This window comes from Martes martes (genome assembly GCF_963455335.1).
Source record: "Martes martes genome assembly, chromosome: 17".
In the NCBI taxonomy this organism is placed as follows: Eukaryota; Metazoa; Chordata; class Mammalia; order Carnivora; family Mustelidae; genus Martes; species Martes martes.
Genome location: NC_137905.1, coordinates 58,986,970 through 59,010,645, shown reverse-complemented (window position 1 = coordinate 59,010,645; position 23,676 = coordinate 58,986,970). Strand labels below are relative to the sequence as shown.

General features: G+C 49.0%; 1 protein-coding gene across 1 annotated transcript; it reads left to right on the top strand.

The window, feature by feature from the left end:
• Positions 1–724: 724 nt before the first annotated feature.
• Positions 725–10,772, top strand: LOC308358872 (uncharacterized protein). The gene is made up of 3 exons (XM_080829359.1): positions 725–929; positions 3,442–3,568; positions 7,280–10,772. Exons 1-3 carry the CDS (start codon positions 897–899, stop codon positions 9,682–9,684), a joined length of 2,565 nt encoding a protein of 854 aa, XP_080685485.1. The 5' UTR covers positions 725–896; the 3' UTR covers positions 9,685–10,772.
• Positions 10,773–23,676: the final 12,904 nt, after the last annotated feature.

Here is a 23,676-nt window from a genome sequence, read left to right as displayed (position 1 = left end):
GCGGAAGAAAGATCCTTTTTATCTTCAAAAGGAGGTTGATTTCTTGGTGGGATTGTAATGTCTTTAAAGAAAAGAAACGATCTCTCTTTGTCAAAGAAAGGACACAGTAACCTTGGCTTGCACCAATGAAACACTGCCGATGCCACGCCCACTATCTTTTCTTGATTGATCTTTCCTAGAAAGCCACCCTGACCATCTCCTTCTAAGAGGTAAGAAAAGCTAACCTCCTATTCTCTTCGGACTATCTTGTGGCTGGCCGCAGTGTATTTATTCTTAGCTGGAATTCCTCTGTTCCTGAAGAAACTCCGTTTGCTAGGAAAATAACTGCCCATTTATACTTAAGGCTCAGAGTAGTATAAGCCTCACCGTCTCAGGAATGACAAATGACACATTTTGTTATAAAGAGCCTCACAACGTCCAGGCACATTGGGCTAGCACCGTGACATGCTCTTTTTGATTCTGCCTTTTCCTAGGCTCGTGAGGCCTTCTGCGAAAAGGTCTCTGAGGTGACAACCGTGTTTCAGCTTCTCCTGACCTGAAGGGACACCGAGGCTCCGGAACTCCAGGGTGTGCCACACCCTCTCCGAGACCGTCAGAAGCCTGCGAGGCTCCCCACCCGGAAGAGCGTCGCGCCCGAGGACGCAGCGAGGAGCCAATGAGGGCCGGGAACACGGCATATCGAGGCATGCGCATCCGCGGGGGCGGGACTTCCGGCCTCATCCCCGCCGGCGGGGTTGTGGCCTGGGGTTAGTTGTGTTTATCTCCTCAGTTTCCCGAGCGCGGGTCAGGATCGTGGTAACTGACGCTGAAGACGCGAGGAGCGGCGCCTCCTCGCCGCACACAGTTCCGCTCGGGTGTCCGCTCCTCTCCGGCCCGCTGCCGGCCCACCGAGTCCGATGGCGGCGGCCGCGCCCAAGGACTCGGCTGAGGTAAACGCTCGTCCTCCGGGCCCTCCCCGCCGGCCCCCACCCAGACCCTGAAGGCCCGAGCGCGGGGCCCCTGCTCGCGGCCCTGCGGCCCCGGCCCCGGTGTCCGGGACAGGGAGGCGCCGGTGGGCGGGGGCCCGTGCGGGAGCGGGCTCCGGGCTGAGGGGCCGCCGGGGCGGGGGCTGCAGGGGGCCCGCGCCACCAACGGGGGACGGCGCGGCCGCCTTGGTTCTGTCAGGAGCAGGTGCGGCGCGGCGGGTGAGGCCGGCGCCGTCGCCGCCTGCCGAGGCCGTGTCTGCTGGCGGGGAGGGGAGGTGGTCTGACCCGGGTGTCAGGGGGCTTTCTCGGGCCGCGGAGAAGCGCCGCCGCCGGGGGTGAGCGCGCAGGAGGAGGGACTCGCGGTGGTCGCAGGTAGTGGCCCGGACCGCCACCGTGTCCGCCCTGGATGTCGGAGAACCGGCTGCTGTTGGTGTGTTTTCGGGGAAGGGCTGAGGCGAATTGTGGGTGCCGCAGGGGAGAGGAGAACGGGGGCAGTGAGGGGAACCCCGGGGCTATTGGTCGGTGACGCTTGAAGAGAAACTGCAGAGATTTTACCCGCAGAGATGTTGTTTCTGTGGGAGCGACAGGGATCAGCGTTTGGGACCGAAGAAGCCGAGTCACAGCAGTAGCCAGTGTGGAGAAGAGAGAGGTCGTCCTTTTGGTTTTTTGGGGTTTTTTGTTTTTTTTTCTTGAGGAAAGGAGGGAAAGCTGTTACGAACTCCCAAGTCCGCGGGACTAAACTAGGAGGTCGAAGTATAGTGGCTTCTCATTGGCTGAGCTCTTGGGTGGGGCGATCATGCAGAGGCTGTCTTGGGCGGGGGGTGAAGTAGTATCCCCAGATAAGTTCAAGTCCATCTCTTTCTGTTGGGCCCGCAGTTGATACCACCCACTGTGGTGGTGTCTGAGAGCTCCCCCCAGTGCAACCTCCCGACCCAGGTTTAGGGAGGTTTCCCATCCTTAATTTTCACAGTTCTAGCGGCTGAAGGGAGGGAAAGTCCCATCAACCCGAGGGAAGTTAACAGTAAGTTGCTTACCTTTGGGGGTGTCCGAACTTGTTTCCACAGTGTTAGGCGACTTAGACGTTTCAGAAAATGGTAAGTGATGGCATCGAGTGGGCAGCTGGACAGGAAATTTTGGGAAACGGGGGGAAGAATTCATGATGGAGAGTTTGAAAAGTGACGGCTGCTGTGTGGACCAGGGTGGAGGCTTGGATCACATTTGGGAAGGGAATGCAGAGTGTCATGGCGATGCTCCTAGTAGGTCAGAGGGACCTAGTAAAGTGTGCTGAAGAGTGGTTTTCCTGCTCAACACGTGGGTGGGTGGCTGGGCGTTGTGAACGCAGGTGAAGGAGAGAGGCAGTGATCTGGCAGATACATGGACAAGCTTCCGTGGGATGATGGGACAAGAGATAGCTGAGGACGTGGGGGGGGGGTTTGTTTGTTTGTTTGTTTGTTTAAGTAGGCTCCATTGCCAGTGTGGAGCCCAACACGAGTCTTGAACTCAGGACTATGAGATGGAGACGAGTGTTGAGATGAAGAGTTAGATGCTGAACCCATTTAGCCACCCACGCAGCCCCTCCTGTGAGCATTTGAGAGGCTGGAGCTGCTCTCTCTTCAGTGTTCTAGGGCTTCACCAGAATTTTGTGGTCAGCTTTTATGGCATCCGGAGTGTTTCAGAGTCTTCCTGCCAGAAAAGGTCTGGGGAAATGTCATTTATGGTTTTCAGTGCCCGGCAGGGAGATCCTTAGGTCTGGGGTTTTCAGAAAGGTCCAGTAGTGGATGGTTGGTTCCCAACTGTGGGGGGCCAGCATGGGTAGTAGGGGAGTAGAAGATGGTGTAGGAGGATCCTAGGTTGACAGAGATTGTGAGAGTCGTACTGCAGGGAGGATTAGAGGCAGGGGAGGAGGCTTTTCCGCAGCATTTGAGGCTTTCGCTCAGTTGGGATCCTTGGGAGTGCTGGGGTGATAGCGGAACCTGTTTGTGTTTGCCACACATCCTTTGGTTGTCAAGTGACAAGGACAAGTGTGAGTCAAGGGAGAATCCTTTGGAAGGTGTGGGCTTTCATCTGTGGGGTCTGAAGACATGAGAGAGGTACAGTCTACAGAATCACGTAGAGCTGGAGAGGAAGTGTGAGCTAAGGGCCTCAGGGCCCTGGTATTGCAGACTTCCTGGCGGAGCAGGGCCTGTAATTGGCTGTCTTGAGGGCTCGCCCTGGGAGACTCCATGGGAATATCGTGGCAGGGGGATGGGACTTGCAGGGACACATTGCTTCCATGTGTCCCCTGCGTGTCATTGCTGAGCACTGAACAGTGACTGGTGGGAAGGTGAGAGGAGCGCAGCATTAGAGGCACCAGGACCTGGTGTTTATCTGAGGAGGGGAGCCGGGCTGGCAGGGGAGGCTGGGGTGGGTGTGTGGGTTGTCTGGTGGGTTCTCAGAGAGAGAATGCTCAGGGTTCCGTGTTTTCCTTTCCTGGTAGTGTGGTGTGACCTTTGAGGACGTGGCCGTGTACTTCTCCTGGAAGGAGTGGAGGCTTCTCGATGAGGCTCAGAGACGGCTGTACCACCATGTGATGCTGGAGAACTTTGCACTTGTATCGTCACTGGGTAAGGCCCTCAGCGTCCCCTTGACCTGCCCTGGACTCTGTATCCTGCGGACTGCCCTCCTCCTCTCTCCAGGGCAGGGTTTGTCCTTCTCTGGTGTGGACTGTGTTCCCTGCGTGCTTCCCCAGCTTGCTGGGCAGTTGCTTTTGTTGCTGGCCCTGAGTTGTTGGTGTGCCCTTCTGTCCGCCCGCAGCCCCAGGACCCGCTGGGCTGAGCCCTGATCGGCTAAGATCGGAGGCCAGTGGTCCTGCATTGAGGCTGATGGAATGCACCTTGCTTGCCCTCTCCCTGGCTGGGACCCTGTATCTAGGTCCGTGACTCATCGATGGCCTAGGTTTTGACCCCTCCCTTAGGTGACATTTCCCCGTGCCTGCCTGGGCCTGAAATTGGAGGCATAGGTATGCGCACTGCTGTAGTGGACCGTGGGGTGTTTCTCAAGAATGTTCTGTGTGGATCTTTCTGAAATGTTTACATCTCTTCTTCTACCTGGCCTCCTTCATTCATGTTTGTGAGGTATGATGGACAAATCAAATTCTGTGACTGAAAGTGTTACATAATGATTTCATGTAGTTCAGCATTACCAAGTTCTTACCAAATTGAAGTGAAGCAATACAGCCATCACTTGGCATCGATACTTTTCTTGTTGTGCTGGTGAGAAATCGTAAGATCTATCCTCTGAGCAAATTTCAGCTCTACAGTGCAGTATTAACTGTAGTCAGCGTGCCGTATGTTCGTTCCTCAGAAGTGAATCCTTTGTCATTGGAAGTGTGTCTCCCTGACCATCCTCTGCCCTCCTTCTCACTTGCATACGTGCTCTCTCAGTCTCTCTTTCCCAAATAAATAGGTCCTTTTCTTTTTTCAATAGAAAGGAGGGTATCTCTAAATAATGCTATACAGTATTATCTTTTTGCATAATGATTTCACGTGGCATAATGTTTTCCACATTGAGTCAGTTGGCACTGTTGTGGCCATGTTGTGCCAACTGAGTCTATTGCCTTTTTTATATGTAAGATTTCCTGCATGCGTGCGTTTAGTAAATGTTCTTTTTTTCCCCTTTTTTGATTTATTTGTTTGTTTGTTTGTTAGAGAAGGAGAGAGAGAGAGCATGCACAGAAGGAGAGGGAGTGACAGGATGAGGGAGAAGCAGGCTCCCTGCTGAGCAAAGAGCTCAGTGTGGGACTGGATTCCAGGACCCTGGAGTCAGGACCTGAGCCAAAGGCAGACGCTTGACCGACTGAGCCACTCAGGCGTCGCATGTTTCCAAAATGTTGTTTGTCACCTTACTATTTTGCTTAGTAATTTTACATTTTTTTGGTGATCTCTACACCCCCCGTGGGGCTAGAACTCACCACTCCGTCATCAGGAGTCCCATGCTCTACCTAGTGAGCCTGCCAGGCCCCCCCAAATGTTCTTTGTCACTTTAAGCCCTGAAACACACTGAAAGATGTTGCTGTTGTGGGTGTTGTGAACAGTCCTGCCGTGGATATGGACATGCAGGTAGTTTGTGCGGATAGTGGTTTTGTTGCCTTGGGATACACACATAGCTAGAAATGGCAGTGGTGGGGCCTAGGGTAGTTCAATTTTCACGTTTCCGTGTGCTCTCGCTAATGCGTTCCATCGTGACTTCCCTAATTGATATGGCCAGCAGCAGCGTTCGGGGGTTCGCTTTTCTCCACGTCCTCACCAGCCCGTCTTGTCTTTTTGGTAATCGCCATTGTGAGAAGTACGAGGTGATTCGTTGTGGTGTTGGTTTTCATTTCTCTGATGGTTAGTGAGTGTGAGCTCGCGTTGGGCGCCCGAACGTCTCCTCTTCACTCTTTGGTGTGTTTCTTTGGCTCTGCTGCAACTTTTCAGTTTGGCATAGTGGTGCTTTTGCTTTCGTGACCTATGCTTTGGGTGCCCTGTTCAAAAAATCCTTGCCAGGGCTAAGGTTAAAGAGGCTTTTCCCTCTGTTTTTGCTGGGAGCTTTAGGGTTTCCGGTCATGGGCTTCAGTCTTGCATCAACCGCACGTGCGTTTCTAGGTACTGTGGGTGGGGGTCCACCCCTACTGTTTGCGTTTGGGGAGTCAGGTTTCGCAGCAGTGCGAGAGAGGGTATTTTTTCCCCAGTGTAGATTCTGGCACAATAGCGAAAGAGTAGTTGACTGCGTATGTGGGCTTTTCCTTCCTCCATTTCGTTGTTCTGTGTTTTTTTTCTTTTTTTAAAGATTTTATTTATTCGACAGACGGAGATGACAAGTAGGCAGAGAGGCAGACAGAGAGAGGAGGGGGAAGCAGGCTCCCTGCTGAGCAGAGAGCCCGATGGGGGGCTTGATCCCAGGACCCTGAGATCATGACCTGAGCGGAAGGCAGAGGCTTTAACCCACTGAGCCACGCAGGCGCCCCTCCGTTGTTCTGTTTTTATGCCTTTACCCGATTGTTTAGCATCGTCTAGCTTTGCGGTCCAGTTTGAAGTCAGAAATGTGCCGCCGAAATATTGGATCTTCTTTCTGAAGATTGCTTGGGCTTTAGGCTTTGGTTGACTTGGTGGCAGATGTCCCAGTGTCGCCTGTGGAGCAGGAAGCTGGAGGCTCTGCTGAGCAGGGACCTCAGTCGCACCTGCCCCGGGGCAGGTGGAGACAGCCCAGGCCTTATTGCCCACCCATCCCCACATGTCTCTGCTGATACAGTCTGCAGGGATTTTTCTGTGTGCTTGTGCCCTCTTTGACGCTCCCCTGTGTACCGGTCCGTCTTAATTGGACTGTTGAGCCCGCGGAGGCTCGAGGCTCGTGTCATTCATGGCCAGCTATTGCGTTGATTTTTCTTGGGGCTAAGGATGGTATCTCTCCTCCTACCTTCCTGCTGATAACAGTCCCAGAGGACATTTTTCTGCGTCCATTGTGTCCTGAGTCGCTCTAGGCCAGTGCTGGCGGTGCGCTTGGCCTGTTTCCCGACAGTTCGTCTGTCTTCCCGGTGCGCTCTAGTTGCTCAGCTAGGGCTTCCAGGAGGAGTGCCTTGTGTGTCAAAGCATGGACATGCCCCAGACACGAGCAGATGGCTCAGAGGGAGCCTGTTCCTCGTGAATGGCCTCTGGCAGCGGTGGGGTGTCAGGCCTGTGTTTGATCATACTGGGCACCTTTCTTTGCTCAGCCAGAGTTCGGAGCCATTGCCGATGTCCACCCCCCGTTTCTGTCTCTCCTTCCTCGCCGTTGACCTTTTTTTGTCAAGTGGCTTCTACTCCTTTGGTAATTCCGTTTACTCTGGTACAGGGATAATCCCTGCATCTCAGGCATCCAGTCTCACCCATTTCCGTCACTGCTCTTTCTGTGTATCTCAGCATTCACCCCCAGGCCTTTTGAAATGAGATAGTCACGTGTCCTTAAACTGCCCTTGACTGCAGTCCATTTCGTGTGATTGTCTTGTGCTCAGCCCTCTACTCAGCCAGAGGCCAGCGGCAGCAGCCGTGGTACACAAACCTTTGGGCAGAAACAAGCTGTAGACCTTGGCTCTCTTCCTTGTCCTGCCCTAGATTTCTGTCCTTCTAGTGTGCTGTCCCTAGTACGTTGACGGCTTGGGCCCAGAAATGCCCAGTGGCCTGTCCTATAGTTGAGATTCTTCTCTCGTGTGTGGAAAAGCATGCTGTACATCCTGCCTAGGTGAGTCGGGTGCGTGTGTGTGCCGGGCTCACCCCGCGCTACGGCCAGCACGTGTTTCACCAGCGTTTCTCTGCCTTCAGGTTGCTGCTGTGGAGCAGAGGACGAGGAGGCCCCCTTTGCACCGAGGGCTTCTGTAGGCGTGGCCCAGCCCCGGACGCCCAGGGCCGCTCCGTCTTCCCGGAAGACCCACCCCTGTGAGATGTGTGGTCCCGTCTTGAGAGACATTTTCCGCTTGGCTGAGCTCCAGGGGAAAGAAAACCACCAGAAACGGTTGAGGTGTGGGGCCTGCGGGAAACGATTTTCTTTCAGTGTGAAGTTGGAGCAGCAGGAGCATCCCGCGGGAGCAAAACCATTCAGAAGCCGCGTGGACAGGGCCTCTGCTGTCAAGCGCTGGGGATCCCGTGGTTCGGGAAAGCCCCTCCTTACCCGTGGAGAGGTGGAGAAGGACTTGCTGTCTGGCTCGGGGCATCTGGGGCAAGAGGCCACTCGTACTGGGGAGAAGCCACACACGATCCCCCAGTGCAGGGCAACGTTACAACGCGGAAACAGTCATGGCGCTTGGGGCGGATGCAAGGACGCCTTTGGTCCCAGACACACAGATACTCGGGACCAGCGTGTCCACCTTGGAGGACAGTCCTTTGTGTGCAGTGAATGTGGGAAAACTTTCAGGTACAAATCCTTATTTGCCATACACCAGAGATACCATACTGGAGCTCGACATCATGAGTTTGGTCCATGTGGAAAATCCCTTGGGCAACGACCAACCCTGAATGAACATGGGAAGACTCAGGATGGATCCAGGCAGTACACGTGCAGCAAATGTGGGAAATCTTTTGGTGGTAAATCTGTCCCCCTTAATGTCCAGAAATTGCCCAGCGGAGGGAAAATTTATGTTTGTAGCGGGTGTGTGAAATCTGTCAGCGGTAGCTCAGTGTTGATTACTCATAGGGTTCAGTCTGGAGATAGGTTTTATAAGTGTCGCGTCTGTACAAAATCTTTTCCGTCTATGTCTGCCCTCTGTTATCATCAGCGATCTCACACAGGGAAAAGACAGTATGAGTGCAGTGATTGTGGGAAATCTGTTACCAGTACTTCATCTCTCCGTTCTCACCAGAGACTTCACACTGGAGAAAGGCCTTACAAATGCAATGAATGTGGGAAATGTTTTGTTCGTATTACCTACCTCCGTTATCACCATAGAGTTCATAGTGGAGAAAAGCCTTATGAGTGTAGCGAATGTGGCAAATCTTTTATGAGTCGTAATGGCCTCCGTTATCACCATAGTGTTCACACTGGAGAAAAGCCTTATATGTGCCGTGAATGTGGCAAATCTTTTATAAGTAATTCTGAGCTCTCTTCTCACCAGAGGGTTCATACTGGAGAAAAGCCTTATAAGTGCAATGAATGTGGGAAATCACTTGCTAGGAGTTCTGCCCTCCGTAGTCATCAGAGAGTTCACAGTAGAGAAAGGCCTTATGTGTGCGTTGAATGTGGGAAATCTTTTAGCCAAAAAATTTACCAACGTTACCATATCAAGTTTCACTCAGGTGAAAAACCTTATGAGTGTAATGAATGTGGGAAATCTTTTACTGCTAGATGTTCCTTCCGTTTTCACCAGCGAATTCATGCTGGACAAAAGCCTTATCAGTGCAACGAATGTGGGAAATCTTGTTCTACTATTTATGGCCTCCGTAGTCACCAGAGAGTTCACACTGGAGAAAGACCTTATGAGTGCTATGAATGTGGGAAATCGTTTACCTGTAATTCTGCTCTCCGTTATCACCAGAGAGTTCACACTGGAGAAAGGCCTTACAAATGTCACGAATGTGGCAAATCGCTTATGAGTAGTACTGGCCTCCGTTATCACCAGAGAGTTCACACTGGAGAAAAGCCTTATGAGTGCCCTGAATGTGGGAAATCTTTCACAAGTAGCTCTGGACTCCGTAATCATCAGAGATTTCACACTGGACAAAAGCCTTATAAGTGCAGTGAATGTGGGAAATCTTTTGTCACTAGTAATGAACATCGTGAACACCAGAGAGTTCACAGTGGAGAGAGGCCTTATGAATGTCCTGAATGTAGTAAATCCTTTCCCCGAAAAAGTACCCTCAATGTACACAAAAAGCTTCACTCAGGTGAACGGCCTTATGAGTGTACTGAATGTGGGAAATCATTTACTGCTAGTTCTGCCCTCCGTTACCATCAGAGACTTCACACTGGAGAAAGACCTTATCAGTGCAATGAATGTGGGAAATTTTACACTGCTAGTTCTGCCCTCCGACGTCACAAGAGAGTTCACACTGGAGAAAGGCCGTATGTGTGTAATGAATGTGGGAAATCATTTGCTGATAGTTCTGCCCTCCAGCGTCACAATAGAGTTCACACTGGAGAGAGGCCTTATCAATGCCGTGAATGTGGGAAATCTTATATTAGTTATAGTGGTTTTACATATCATTACAGCCTTCACACTGCAGGAAGGATCTAAAACAGCACTGAAGGTGATTCTTCTTGCCTTGAGGCATTTAGGCTGGACGACATCCTCTGAGATGGCCACCTACTGGAGTTGAACATGGTTCCCCTGAATGTCCCCCGTGGAGTGACTTCCCATAAGATCCAGCCATTTTCAGAAAAATTCGGAACCTGCATAGTGCTTTCTGATGTGCGTACAGTCACCGCAAGATGGAAGTCACTGGCAGTGTCTGTGGCAGTGTCTGGCACCTGGCAGTTCCCGGTGTGCGTACGTCACCACCCCAACATGGTTAATGATGCCGAGCTGTCCGCATTCTCGCCTGCTCATCCGAATTCTGGGTACCTGGAACCCCTCGTTCCGTTCCCAGTTAGGGGATGGATGTGACCAGTGTTGATCCACAGTGGGTGATGTGAGTTCTGGGTGGTGACTCGCACAGGAAGGCTAAGTCCCACGGGGGTGTTGCTGGTCTCCTGATGCTTTGATGACTATTTGCAGCTTCCAGGTCACCACACAGGAATTGTGTGCCCTGTGTTGCTCTGATTAATGTATCAGTAAGTGCCGTGTTTGTTCAATTACCTTTGATCGTAGACATTGTGTGCACTCGAAGGCGTGGTTTGAAAGCAGGATCGGGCTCTCCCACATGAAGGAATGAGCAGATTGCATTCCATCCCATACTTGCTGTGTCTCTGAGAGGAAGATTGCAGAAGTATCAGTAGTATTGACGTGCATATATATATGTACATACTCCAGCCTGTGTGTTGATTTGCGTTATAACCCAAGACCTTTGTGATGGGCTGAATTGTATACCCAAATCCGTATTTTGCAGTATGACCCCCGGTACCTCACAAGGTGAGGATAGTTAGACATAGCATCTACATAGACATCATGAGGTTGAAATGGGTTATTAGGATGGACTCGTGCGGTATGGCTGGCGCCGAGAGAAGAGGAGATGAGGAATCCGGCACCCAGGGATGACCATGGGCGGACACGGAATCCCCATCTGCAAGCCAAGGAGGGAGGCCTCAGAAGAAACTAACCCGGCTGACACCTTATGTTCAATTTCGAGACTCCAGATTGGGGTGAAATAAATTTCTGTTGTCTGGTCACCCAGTGTGTGGTGGTGTGTTACATCAGTTCTAGCTAGTGCAGCCTCCTCGGATCCACATCTGGGTTTTGTGGTCTGGGTGCCAGGAAGCTTTGTGTGCCCAGAGGTCACCGTGAAGAGGGAGCACTTGAGACCTTCTCCAGTGCTTGTGGAAGCAAGAATATTGTGCGTGTCCACAGCTGATAGCCCAGGCTGCCGGGCACTGTTGAGCGGAATCTCTACCCAGATCCTTCACGGGAGCCTTGTGACCGGCTGTGCAGTTTCCACTTGGAACCCCACAGGGGCAGGGGGACTGTAATTGGTAATCTAGATGATTGGGCAGTTAGGGACCTCAGAGGACAGCTCAGGCCCCTGATGGAGTGTGTGTCTTCCAGAAGGGTATCCACAGATGACGATGTGCCTGGCTGGCCAGGATCAGTGTTCATAAATTCTTCACGTTCAGACACATAGCCTGTGTAAGAGATCGTGGTAAAATAACCCATGAATTCTGATTTGCCCTCTGGTGCTTACATGTCAAGGCCATTGTGGTGCAGGAGGAAAAAGGATAAAGACAAGGGACAATTTATCCTCCGGGGATGTAGCTTTTGTGACCCCTCTCAGCCAGCGTACTTGTTGGAATCCTGAAGGACTAGCAGACACTTGTTCTGAACCATCCTCCTCCCAGGTAGTCTCCCAGATACTCCCAGCCTCCAGGGCTAAGAACGCAGATCTTACTGGAGGAGGTGGTGCAGAGTCCATTTCTTGCCCAATATCTCCCAAAGTCCTTGAATAAACCATTTGTCCCCTAGGTCGACGTCCCAGCCTTTTTTTTTTTTTTTTTTTTAAGATTTTATTTATTTGACGGAGAGGGAGAGGAAACACAAGCAGGGGGAGTGAGAGAGAGAGAAGCAGGCCTCCTGCTGAGCAGGGAGCCTGATGCAGGGCTCCATCCCAGGACCTGGGATCACGACCTGAGCTGAAGGCAGTTAAGGACTGAGCCACCCAGGCGCCCTGAATGTATGTCCCTTTCATTCAACAGTACCGTTTTCTTCCCTGGATGTATACTGCTCTTGATGTCTTCATCTGTTTGGAGCATCTGGGATATTTCTAGTATTTACCCTTTGCAAAGGAATCACTCTGTATTTTCATTGTAATTCCTTATGTGGATAGAGGTTTCATTTCACTTGTGCTAAAACTGAAAGGGCTGACGGGCGGCCAGGTGGCTCAGTAGGTTGATCCTCTGCCTTCAGCTGAGGTCATGATCCCAGGGTCCTGGGATTGAGACCACACTGGGCTGTCTGCTTCCCCGCCTTTGCCTGCTGCTCTCCCTACTTGTGATGTCTCTCTTGAAGAAATAGAATCTTAAAAAAAAAAAAAAAACCCACAAAAACAAAACTTCTTAAAAAAAAAAAAAACCAAAAACCTCAAAGTACAGCGGTCAGGCACAGGTAGGTGATGTGAACATTTTCCTGAAACGGTCAAAATGGGGTTTGATGTGTTCACTACTGCGTTCCCATCAGGTATGTATGAGACTTCCAGAATTTTCCTCCCCGTGACTATGTGAGAGGTTTAGTGCACATGATCAGTCTTTTTTTCTTTTTTTTTTTAAAGGATTTCGCCTATTTACTTATTTATTTCAGAGAGAAACAGTGAGCGGGAACACAAGCAGGGGGAGTGGGAGAGGAAGAAGCAGGCTTCCTCCCGAGCAGAGAGCCGGATGCCGAGCTTAATCCCAGGACCCTGGGATCATGACCCGAGCCAAAGGCAGAGGCTCAACCCACTGAGCCGCCCAGGCATCCCTGTCAGCACTTTTAATATGTGTGCAGTGCTACGTTGTAATTGCATTTCCTGGGGATTTCTGCCTTTCAGCATCGTTTCATGTGTTTCTTTACCACATGTGTGTTTTCTTGGGTACAATTTCTGTTTTCGTCAGTGCCGTTTTTTTCTTTCCTGTGAGTTATGACTACTTCCTTTTCCTTTACAAATACGACATGCATAACAACGAAGATATACCTTGGAATATTCCTCATTTGCACATGGTGAGAGAGTTATCTCCATGGAGTCTTAGTCGTCCTGGAAGGCTATTTCCTCGTTTTTTCCCTCAGATCCTTTGTGTCCTGCCCAAGGTCATGGCCCCAAACACCTTACCACGTTTAAGTCCAGGGCGCATTCATTCCCGCTGTTACGGGAAGCCTGTGCAAAGTCTAGGCTCAGAAATAACAAACATGCATGCCCGCTTTGTGCTGCTTGCCAATTTCCAAAGTGTAAAATTCCGCCACTCTGGGAGCAGGCTGTGCCCAGAGAAGGTGCTGAAGGACGATGTGGGTGTTTGGGGGGAAACTAACCGCTGGCATGTGCAGGCCGGAGACTTCCCAACACTGGGCAGGCAGCGGTTGTGGGGGCTGGGGGCTGGCTGGAGGTGTGCAGCAGCCTCACAGGCAGGAGACGTTAACCCCGACAGGCCAGAGGGGAGGCACGTCTCTGAACACCCTGGCTGGTGACTGAAGCTCCGGCTGGTCCCGCCTTGGAGCGACAAGCTTGTGTCCACCGTCTCAGTTCAGAGTCGCTGCCTCCGATCCCACCCAGTACACTGGAAGGTTTTCCTGCTCAGGGGATTCCCTCCAAGTGATTTCTTTCCTTCTCTCTTGGTAGGAGTCGACTCCTCAAAAAGCAGCCGACTGGGGGGACTGCAGGGACAGTAGGGCCACTTCTGGCAGCTGCCTAGCCTAAAGGGACTGGGAGCCAGGCCAAGCGAGACCTTACCCAGAGGATTGGGATCAGTGCTGGCCTTCCTCTGTGCTGGAAGGACAGGAATAGGGCTTCTACCAGAAGGAAGAGCGTCCCCGGGTCAGGCGAGTTCATGTGGGAACTGCAGGGGGTCCAGGATGCTGGGTGGGAGGGCACGTGTGGTGCAGGGACAGGGGAGCACCTGCAGGAGGCTGACACAGCTGCAGAGGATTCAGGAAGGACCCTCTGTGCTGAGTCCCTTGCTTCCTCTGGAGCTGATGTTCCCACTTGTGGATCCCGAAGGTAATGCCCCGCCCAGAGCTCCGGCGGTTGTGTCCAGGTATGAGACACAGCACAGTCCAGAGGTGAGTCTGCAATTCCTCCCACGTGGACCAGCATGTCTGCTGGCGCCTTCTGGAACCGATGAGGTGTAGAAGTCCGGACTAATCTCTTGCAGATTAAGTTGTCCACGATTATCTTTAGGGGAAAAAACCTCAACAAATTATGGGCGGTCAACAAATGGGACTTTGTTATACTGATGGTGCAGGGGCGGTGGGGGGGGAGGTGCAAAAGAACCTAGCCTGGGGGTCCCAAGCAGAGTAGGTCTGGCCACTCCCTGCAGAGAAGGCAGAGGCGGTAAAGCAGAAAGGCATCTCAGCAAGCCCGGCACAGAGAAGACAATGGCCAAACCGCTCAAAGGTTGTCTCCAACGTGCGGAGAATGCTTCCAGGTTTGTAGAAGGAAAATGTGGGGCCAAGGTGGGTGGGTACATGCAGGTAGTCAGTGAAGGTCAAGTAGGTCATAGTCCTGGAGTCAGTCGTGGGTGGGGACTTGCTGGCTCAGGGCAATCCTTGGAGCGAGGCGTGGTGGTTTTGACTCCCGTTTGGGGATGCCTTGCCGGCAGCGTCTTCCATCTGAGTCAAGAGACAAGCTGGCAAGAAGAGCCCGACTTGAAAGTCTGAGATCAAAACCGGGGCAGCCGAGGTCCTCTCTTCGTCCTAAGAAAAGCAGGATGTATGGGTGAAGCTACCTTGGGCCCTCCAGCCAACCTAGTAACCTTGAAGGTTTAACAAGCGCCCTTTGCTTCCACGACGGACTAACCTCTCTCTGTTCATCTGCAGGTCATGCTTTCTCTCCTGGAAAGAGCTGAGCATGGTGCATGCCACAAAGCAGAACGGAGCCTTCTGGGCGACCCGTAATAGGCACTAAGGAAGGAGACCCCTTGTACAGCCGCCCAGCACTGTGGTAACGTGCGTAGCTGCACCATGGAGTGTGCGTGTAGTGCACAAAGGTTTCAGACCTCTGTCCTCCCTTTTCTGGTTAACTGCCCGAAGCTTTTTATTTTTTGGTGTGTTTTTTTTAAGGTTTTTATGTATCTGACAGAGAGAGAGTACAAGTAGGCAGAGCGATAGGCAGAGGGAGAGGGCAAGGGGACTGCCCACTGGGCAAGGAGCCTGACATGGCACTGGATACCAAGACCCTGGCATCATGACCTGAACTGAAGGCAGCCGCTTAACCCAGTGATCCATCCAGGCATCCCTGCGCTAAGCTTTAAAAACCCAAGTGTGAGGCGGAAAGGTTGGAGTTGGCCTCGGCAGCAAGAGGCCACCTTCTTCCCAGCCTACTGATGAAAACTCATGTTCCTTTCCCGTGAACATTTTCTGTGCTCATCAAAGAGCAGTAATCCCTTAATAAGAGAAAGACAGACATTTTAGACATTAACTTTTTCAGGAGAGAGAGAAATGTGTGCTGGCACGTTTTGCAGCCTAGGTCATGAAATCCTGTAGTGGTAGAGGAGATTCTGGTGAATCACAAGAACACCAGGTGCCCGGTCCACAGGATGCAGAGGAAGGAGATGGAATGTTTTACTGTGTGCCCGTCTCACGTGGAAGCTGGTTAGTCCAAAAAGGGGGGAAATTTGGAGCTCCTCCCAAAAGGTCTGAGCCCATAGGTCTCAGTTGTGGGCAGAAAATCACCATTTCTAATGAGTGAGGTGATGGTGATGGGGAGGTCAGTGCAGCGATGACACTGTGGAAGGAAGTTCCCAGGGAAGACGACACTGTCTCGCTCCAGGCCCCCGTAGAGGGCGGCTGTGGGCCTACAGTCTGGGGAGCGGCAGAGTGAGGGGTGCTAGTGCACAGCTGCTGAGTGCCTCTGCAGTGAGCCAAGCAGGCTGAAGCCTTAAAGGACTGGAGTCCCAGGGACCCGACTGCTGAAGGCTCCACAGGGAGCCACCTAGAGCCACCTGCCCCTTTTGCTTCCAACTCCAAATCCAGAAGGAGCCCGTTAGACTCAGGTGGCTCCCTGCCCTAGCCACTCCATGAGCAAACTGACCAAATTCTTGTAAAAGCCTCCAGGGAGAGAAGCGGAAATGGAAGCTAAGGACAGGCCCCCAGAAGCAGGAAGTAGGCTGTCTGAACTGGGCGGTTCCCTACGTTGTAGCCAATCACATAACATCCTTGCTTGGATTCCTTCAATTGGTCTAGGAAAGCGTTTCCCTTAGCTTTGTTTGGTGCTGCCTGAATGGATTTGCTGTTTGCTCAAATAAGCTCTTTGGGGGAAAAATTATTTTTGGTGCCATAAAGGTGCTTTTATTAAAGCACGGGGAAAAGACAGGTGGGGAGAAAGAGCTGCCATTTGGAAATTTCAATGCAGCTCAGTTTATCCTTTAACAGAACTGATAAAGACCCACATGGCTCATCTCTGCTCAGTCGTGTTCTCAGGGCAAAGGCTTCGTTTGTCCTCAGTGTAATACTACATCCAGTCCCCCTTCTCACGAAACACCCTCTCCATGTTCGGAGGGAAGAGAAGGCAAGCTGAGGGGAAAGCAGAAGCTGACACTGCCACCATGGGATATGTGTGACATTCCTCAGGCTTCCCGGTTGCTGTACAGGAAGAATAAATGGTTTACCAAGAGAGGTCACAATCCTGCAAGGCCTGAATCTCCCTTGGTAATAATAAACCACCATTTTTCACCAAAGACATCTTAGGAATTCTTTTTTTCCATGGTTAGCTCTGGGCTTCACCCAGAAGTTGAAGGTCACCACTTAAGGTCACCTGTATTCCAAAACCACATCATGTGGCCCTCAATGTGGGGCTTTGAGTCTTCATATCTGGTCTCTGAGCTTGAGTGCAAAATCCGTGAGTACTTTCTCCTCTTTTCCTTTACTCTCATTTCAGGGGCCCTTCAAGGGGTATGGTCTTCGGGGAACACTTTCATGCCCATTGCTCAGGCTGCAATCCTCTGTCTATCCCGTTGCTACTCTGTGGGTCGCAGAATGTCTGCCTTTTGGCTGGAAGTTAATACCCTGGCTGAATGGTAATAAGACCCAGAAACTTGATATTCTCTCTCTCTCTCTCTCTCTCTCTCTCTCCCTCTCCCTCTCTCTGTTTGAAATATTCTATTTATTTATTTGACTGAGAGAGAGAGACACCGAGAGAGGGAACAAAGATAGGGGGAGTGGGAGAGGGGGAACAAGGCCTCCCACTGAGCAAGAAGCCCAGTGTGGGGGCTGGATCCCAGGACTCTGGGATCATGACCCCAACCAAGGGGAGGCACTTATTGACTGAGCCACCCAGGCACCCCTGATGCTCTCTCTTTAATGATATCCTTATACAAAGTTGTCAGTTTTGGGCCCGGGACAGCCACCTAAGTCACCAGGATTGCAGCCAATCTTAAAGACTCTGTGTGAGGTTTCCTTCTGATTTATCTAATACGATCCCCTCCATATCCCTGGTCTAGCCACTTCTGGCTGCGGGACCTCTACCGGGATCCAGCTGAAACCAGTACCCGATGGAATTAAAACCCAGTGGGATCCTTTCTGAGGGAAGTTGGCTGTAAGGACTACATGTAATGGAATGTCAGTTAGATCAGGATGGATTTCCATGTTTACTGTTTGATGTCATTGTCCTCTACTAACTACTTAAAGCTACTTAAAGGAATTGGGTAATTTCCCCCTTGTAAAATTTTTCTAGTATTTTCCATGGGTTAAAAATAGCAGGACAGTGGGGCACCTGGGTGGCTCAGTGGGTTAAGCAGCTGCCTTCAACTCAGGTTGTGATCCCAGGATTCTGGGATCAAGCCCCACATCGGGCTCCCTGCTCAGCGGAGAGCCTGCTTCTCCCTCTTCCTTTGCTTGCTGCTCTGCTTGTGCTCTTTGTCAAGTAAATAAATAAAGTCTTTTTTTAAAAATGGCAGGGCGGCACACAACCTTCAGGGCATAGATCGGCAAGGCTTGGGTATCTCAGTCCTTTCACCAGGCATTCATTTGCAGCCTAGGATGCGATAGGGTGGGGGAGGAAGAAGGCATCCCTCCTATGGGGTTGTTTTCTTTATTTAAGATTTCATTTATTTCTTTGACAGACAAGATCACAAGTAGGCAGAGAGGCAGGCAGAGAGAGAAGGAAGCAGTCTCCCCACTGAGCAGAGAGCCTGATGCGGGGCTCGATCCCAGGACCCCGAGATCACGACCCGAGCCGAAGGCAGAGGCTCAACCCACTGAGCCACCCAGGCGCCCGCCCCTCCTGTGGGGTTTTTATGGTGGGAATGCCTTCACAGGAAGGCAGGATCATGACTGATAGCGATGTTTTGTTTGAGGGATACCTCCAGTTGCTTTTGACACAGGACCTTCTGACATACCCTGCATGGGGTGCCACCCGGGAGTCGGGGGGATTTGGTAATGGACCTTCTTTTCTTTTCAGGGAGCGTGGCCTCAGTAGGCTTCTTCAGTTCCCAAGGACTCTCCCTTCGGGTGCCTTTTAACCCACTGGAAACTATTTGGATTACAAAATTTAGGAAAAGACTGAATCCTGTAATACTGTGTGGCCTCAGTAGTATCTGTTAGTTAGATCTCTTCTGCAGGAAACTGGGCAGAATGTGTTTGCCCAAATGTGCCTGTTTAGTAAATCCCCTCCTGACATGCTGGATGATAATTACCTAAATGGGCCTCCTAGTAAACCCAGGTTACCAGGGGTTACGCAGGCCCTCCCTAGCAATGGGGACCCTGACTCTCTCTCTGTTCTTCCCCGTAACAGATGTGGGGGCTTCTCCCTCACTCATTTCCCAGGTTGGTGGCTATAACTCGAGCCAGCTGGGGTTAGTCTACCTCTGGAGGGGGACTTCAAGAAATATTCCCAAGCAGCTGCTCAAACTCCGTTTTTGGGAAATACGGACTGCTCAAACTCCCTATTTTGGGGCCTGATACGGACTGCCTTTCCCCCCTTGTTGGCGGTAAAACATGCTGTCTGATCCTCTGTTGGAGCTGATGAGCTCTAAAACTGGGAACATTTTCTCGGCTTTCTGGCACGACTTTGCCTCTTCTGTCCCCCTCCGCCTCATGGTTTCTGCATCACCTTGGGTGCCGCCTGTATAACTGCCTTCTAGTTATAGTACAGTTGTATAGTATAGTATAGTATATATGTGTATATATGTATGTGTATAGTATAGTATATATATTTATGTATAGTATATGTATAAGTGTATGTATAGTATAGTATATATGTATGTGTATGTGTATAGTTATAGTGTATGTGTGTATATGTATATGTGTATGTATACATATATGTGTATGTGCATGTATAGTATAGTATATGTGTATGTGTGTGTATATGTATATGTACATGTGTATGTATGTGTATATGTATAGTATAACCGGCTTCTAACTCAGGCACCATGGCTCCTTCTTCCTTCACTGTCAAGGAGGAAGAAGATTACCCCCTGGACCTAAGACCGACCACTCCAGATTTCCCCACCTGTGTCTCAGGTAAAAGTTGACAAAGGGGAGGATCCAGGTAGAACATAATTCAGTATTTAAACTACGTTAAGTTTGTTGGTTTAATTAAGGTAGCCATGTCTTTCAAGTTATCAGCACTAAATGTGAAACTTCTATCAAGGTTTGCTGAAGTCAAATAAGCTCATGTTATCTCTGCTGCATTTGTTAGCAAAAAGATGACTAAAATGATGGTTAAGTGTCTCTCTCATCAATATTTTCTTTTTATTTTTTTAAGATTTTTTTTAAAGATTTTTATCTATTTATTTGACAGACAGAGATCACAAGTAGGCAGAGAGGCAGGCAGAGACAGAGGAGGAAGCAGGCTCCCCGCTGAGCAGAGAGCCCGATGCAGGGCCTGATCCCAGGACCCTGGGATCGTGACCCAAGCCAAAGGCAGAGGCCTTAACCCACTGAGCCACCCAGGCGCCCCTCATCAATATTTTCATGGGTAATTGTTAAGATAGCTTTCAAAGTCTTTCATAACCTGAAACTTTAAAGTTTTGCTTGGATGATAAATGGAATTAAATTCGTTGGGCATCTAGGTCTTTTCCAAACAGGATAAAGTGCTAAGTCATTGATTACTGGATGTAGGCTTGTGCCTTTGACTTTTTATTGCAAAGAAACTAAGGATATCTAAATCTGTTGGTAAACATGTTTTGTGCTTAATTGATTCATAAATTTACCATCTAAATGATTCTGGTCTAACAGTTCACAATTGGTTACTTCTTAGTCTTCACTGGAGACTAAGATTTCTAAGAGTGCAAAATTCTGCTAAACATAAATCAGACTGATGGAACAAAGGAAAAAACTCTGTATGTAGAGAAGTAGAAGATATGTAGGAAAGATACAAGGAATGGGGATGCATTTTTGTTGAAGTTTTAAAAAAGGTAATTTTTAAAAAGATTTTTGTTTATTTATTTGGCAAACAGAGATCACAAGTGGGCAGAGAGGCAGACAGAGAGAGAAATGGGGAAGCAGGCTCCCTGGCGAGCAGAGAGCCCAATGCGGGGCTCGATGCCTGGACCCTGGGATCACGACCTGAGCCGAAGGCAGAGGCTTTAACCCACTGAGCCACCCAGGCGCCCCAAGAAGGTAATTTTTTAAAAAAATTTATTTATTTTACCTTATTTTTTCCTAAATAAGACAGCTGTTTGGAAAGATGGCTTGTGACAAAATCTGAATGCAAAAGAAAGTTGTAGAAGGTTTGTGAAGGGAAAACTTTGGAATGGAATTTTAGGTGTGGTCAAGATGGACAAAGATTGAAATGAATGGATTTTAAAGTACACTGGTATAAGACTGAAAGTTTGCTTTCTCGCTTTTCAAAATGACAAGTTTTCTTGAATTGTTTTTCTGATCTTGATAAGAAAATGTAAATAGTTTTTTTCTCTTTGCCTGGCCAGAAAAAAACAGTTCCTATGTTTTGCCTTTATCAGGTCTTTAACATTCCTAATCCTATTTAGGTATGTGCTTTAAAACTTTCTAAGGGTGGGGCACCTGGGTGGCTCAGTGGGTTAAAGCCTCTGCCTTTGGCTCAGGTCATGATCTTAGGGTCCTGGGATCGAGCCCCACATCGGGCTCTCTGCTCGGCGGCGAGCCTGCTTCCCCCTCTCTCTCTGTCTGCCTCTCTGCCTACTTGTGATCTCTGTCTGTCAAATAAATAAATTAAAAAAAAAATAAAAAAAAATAAAACTTTCTAAGGGGGTGTGTGTGTGTGTTTAAAGATTTTATTTATTTATTTGTCAGAGAGAGAGAGCACAGCAGGGGGAGTGGCAGGCAGAGGGAGAAGCAGGCTCCCTCCTGAGCAAGGAGCCCAATGCGGGACTCCTTCCCAGGACCCGGGGATCATGACCTGAGCCAAAGGCAGACACTTAACCAAGTGAGCCACCCAGGCATCTCTAAGACATTCTAAGGTTTTAACAAACTTTCCCCAAGATTTAATTAATGAACAATGTCTCATAGACTAATTAGGGTTGTTTGTTTGGTATGTTACATTCTGGTATAAGGTCATCATCACTTGATATTCTGGCTGTTGACATGTTATGTATCACAGAATAACTGAGTTTTCTTGTCAATTGTATCATAATGAATTCTCATCAGATCATTTACAATGTTCATTTCTGAGTTTTTGTCATTTTTAATTGTTCTTACTCTCTTGCAAAATGAATTTTCAGCTTCAAAGTGGTTTGTATAAAGGATTTTTAGGACAAAACCAGATATTCAGTATCTTTAGGATCATAAAAATGAAATGAGTAAGAATTTCCAAAACTAACTACGAGCTGCATTCAAACTGAACAAGAACTAGTAACCCGGGACTAAATGAATTCAAAAGATGATTATAACTTTGTGACTCTTGCTTGAAACATTGCTGGTTCTCTACTTTTTGCTCTTCAAGATTAAGGAAACTTTCTCTTAAGATATATATGACTTACAGAAAGGTGAAAAAGTATTCGTTTGTGAACAAATTGAAACATTTAACTTTTCTCTCTACCCGAACCCTCTGAAATTCAAAAGGACTCAGTAAGTATTCTTTCTTCCATGGCAATCATGATCATTTGCAGAAGTTCAATAAAAATCTCTTCTCCTTATAACAGGACACCATTGGAAATACTGGTTATTTTACCAAGGCTTTCACTGGACTGTCATATTTAAGAAAGACATGCATAGACTCAGGTATAATCAAACAGCTTTAAGGAACTGAGGTTGACTTTATGAAGCCTGAGGCCATAAAACCCCTTGGAACTATTGGCTGGTACCTTGCTTACAGAGTTCCCAGCAGCCTCACCAGGTGAGTAAAGAATGTCACTTCCTGGCAGGTGCAGGAACCTCAGGATACTTTGAGGACCTCAGGAAAAGGAATCTGCCCAAATATACAGTTTTTGCAGGCATGTCTGATGGCAAGTACTTGGCTTGGCTTCTGGCCTGGAGAGGCAACTGAAAATTCAGCCTAGAGATTCCTTATAAAAGTTTCTTCAAAACAGACTCTATAAGATCTGTATGACCAATCATTATTCTTGCTGAGCTTACGTAAATGATTAGGCCAAGTTTGTTGAAACTAGACTTGTTTTTCAAATAAGTTAGTCCTGATTTGGCTATCTCTGATTAAAAATGAGGGTTATTTTAGAAACAGAAATTGTGTTTCAATAACATACCTTTGTGTATGTTAAATCTATAGCTGATTATCTTTAAATGTTTGTTGTTTACTTAAACTAGACAACTTGAGGTAGAGTTCAGAGAAATTACTACAGTAGCTCATGTATAGACAACCTTCTTGCTTGTTATTCTTTGGGGATAATAACAGGACCCCATTGACATATGATTATTTGAACAATTGGAAAATGGGATTGATTCCCCCAAAACTGAATAACTCAACTAGTACCTTGACCAATTCTGTGTGGCTGGAATGATGAAATCACGCCTTAAAAGCCAGAGCATACCAACTCCATAGGGTTAACTATGGACTTGTGGAGATAATGGATGACCCCACTTTCTTTATGATTGGATTGTATGATGCACTTGGGGATGCCCTTATCTCTTGAGACAAATCTTCTCCCACTTGCCAGTGATTCCTTATAATTAGGATATTGCTAAGGTTGGACCTTAAACAAAAAGGGTTTCTTGATGGCTTCAACTCTCATAGTCTTATTTATCCTAGAAGTCACCTCTGTTGCGGTCCAATCGCAAACAAAGGTTTTAGCTAAGCATACAACAGCCCTCCCAGTAAAAGGAACCTCAAAGCTCACTATGGGACAGTCTCTAACTGTAATGACTTCACATTAGATCCAGAGTGTCTTAGAAACCAAAGGCCACCAATGGATGATGGGAGACTGACTTAATAAATATCAGGTTGCACTTATAGATATGCCTGGAATAATACTTGAAACCTGTCAGACTGTAAACCCACCTACCCTTATGCCTGGATCTGACCATTGTACTTCTATAAAGCATAATTGTTTGGAGGTTACTGATCTTGTTTATGCTAGTCAGCCAGATTTAAAATGTGCCCCTATTGAAAACACAGATGAGTGCTGGTTTACCGATGACAATAGTTTCATGGAAAAGGGAATAATAAAAGCTGGGTATGGGGCACCTGGGTGGCTCAGTGGGTTAAAACCTCTGCCTTCGGCTCAGGTCATGGTCTCAGAGTCCTGGGATCGAGCCCCACATCAGGCTCTCTGCTCAATGGGGAGCCTGCTTCCTCCACTCTTTCTCTCTCTGCCTGCCTGTCTGCCTACTTGTGATCTCTGTCTAATAAATAAATAAAATCTTAAAAAAAAAATAAGAAGGGGCAGCTGGGTGGCTCAGTGGGTTAAAGCCTCTGCCTTCAGCTCAGGTCAGGATCCCAGGGTTCTGGGATCAAGCCCCACATCAGGCTCTCTGCTCGGTGGGGAGCCTGCTTCCTCCTCTCTCTCTGCCTGTCTCTGTGCC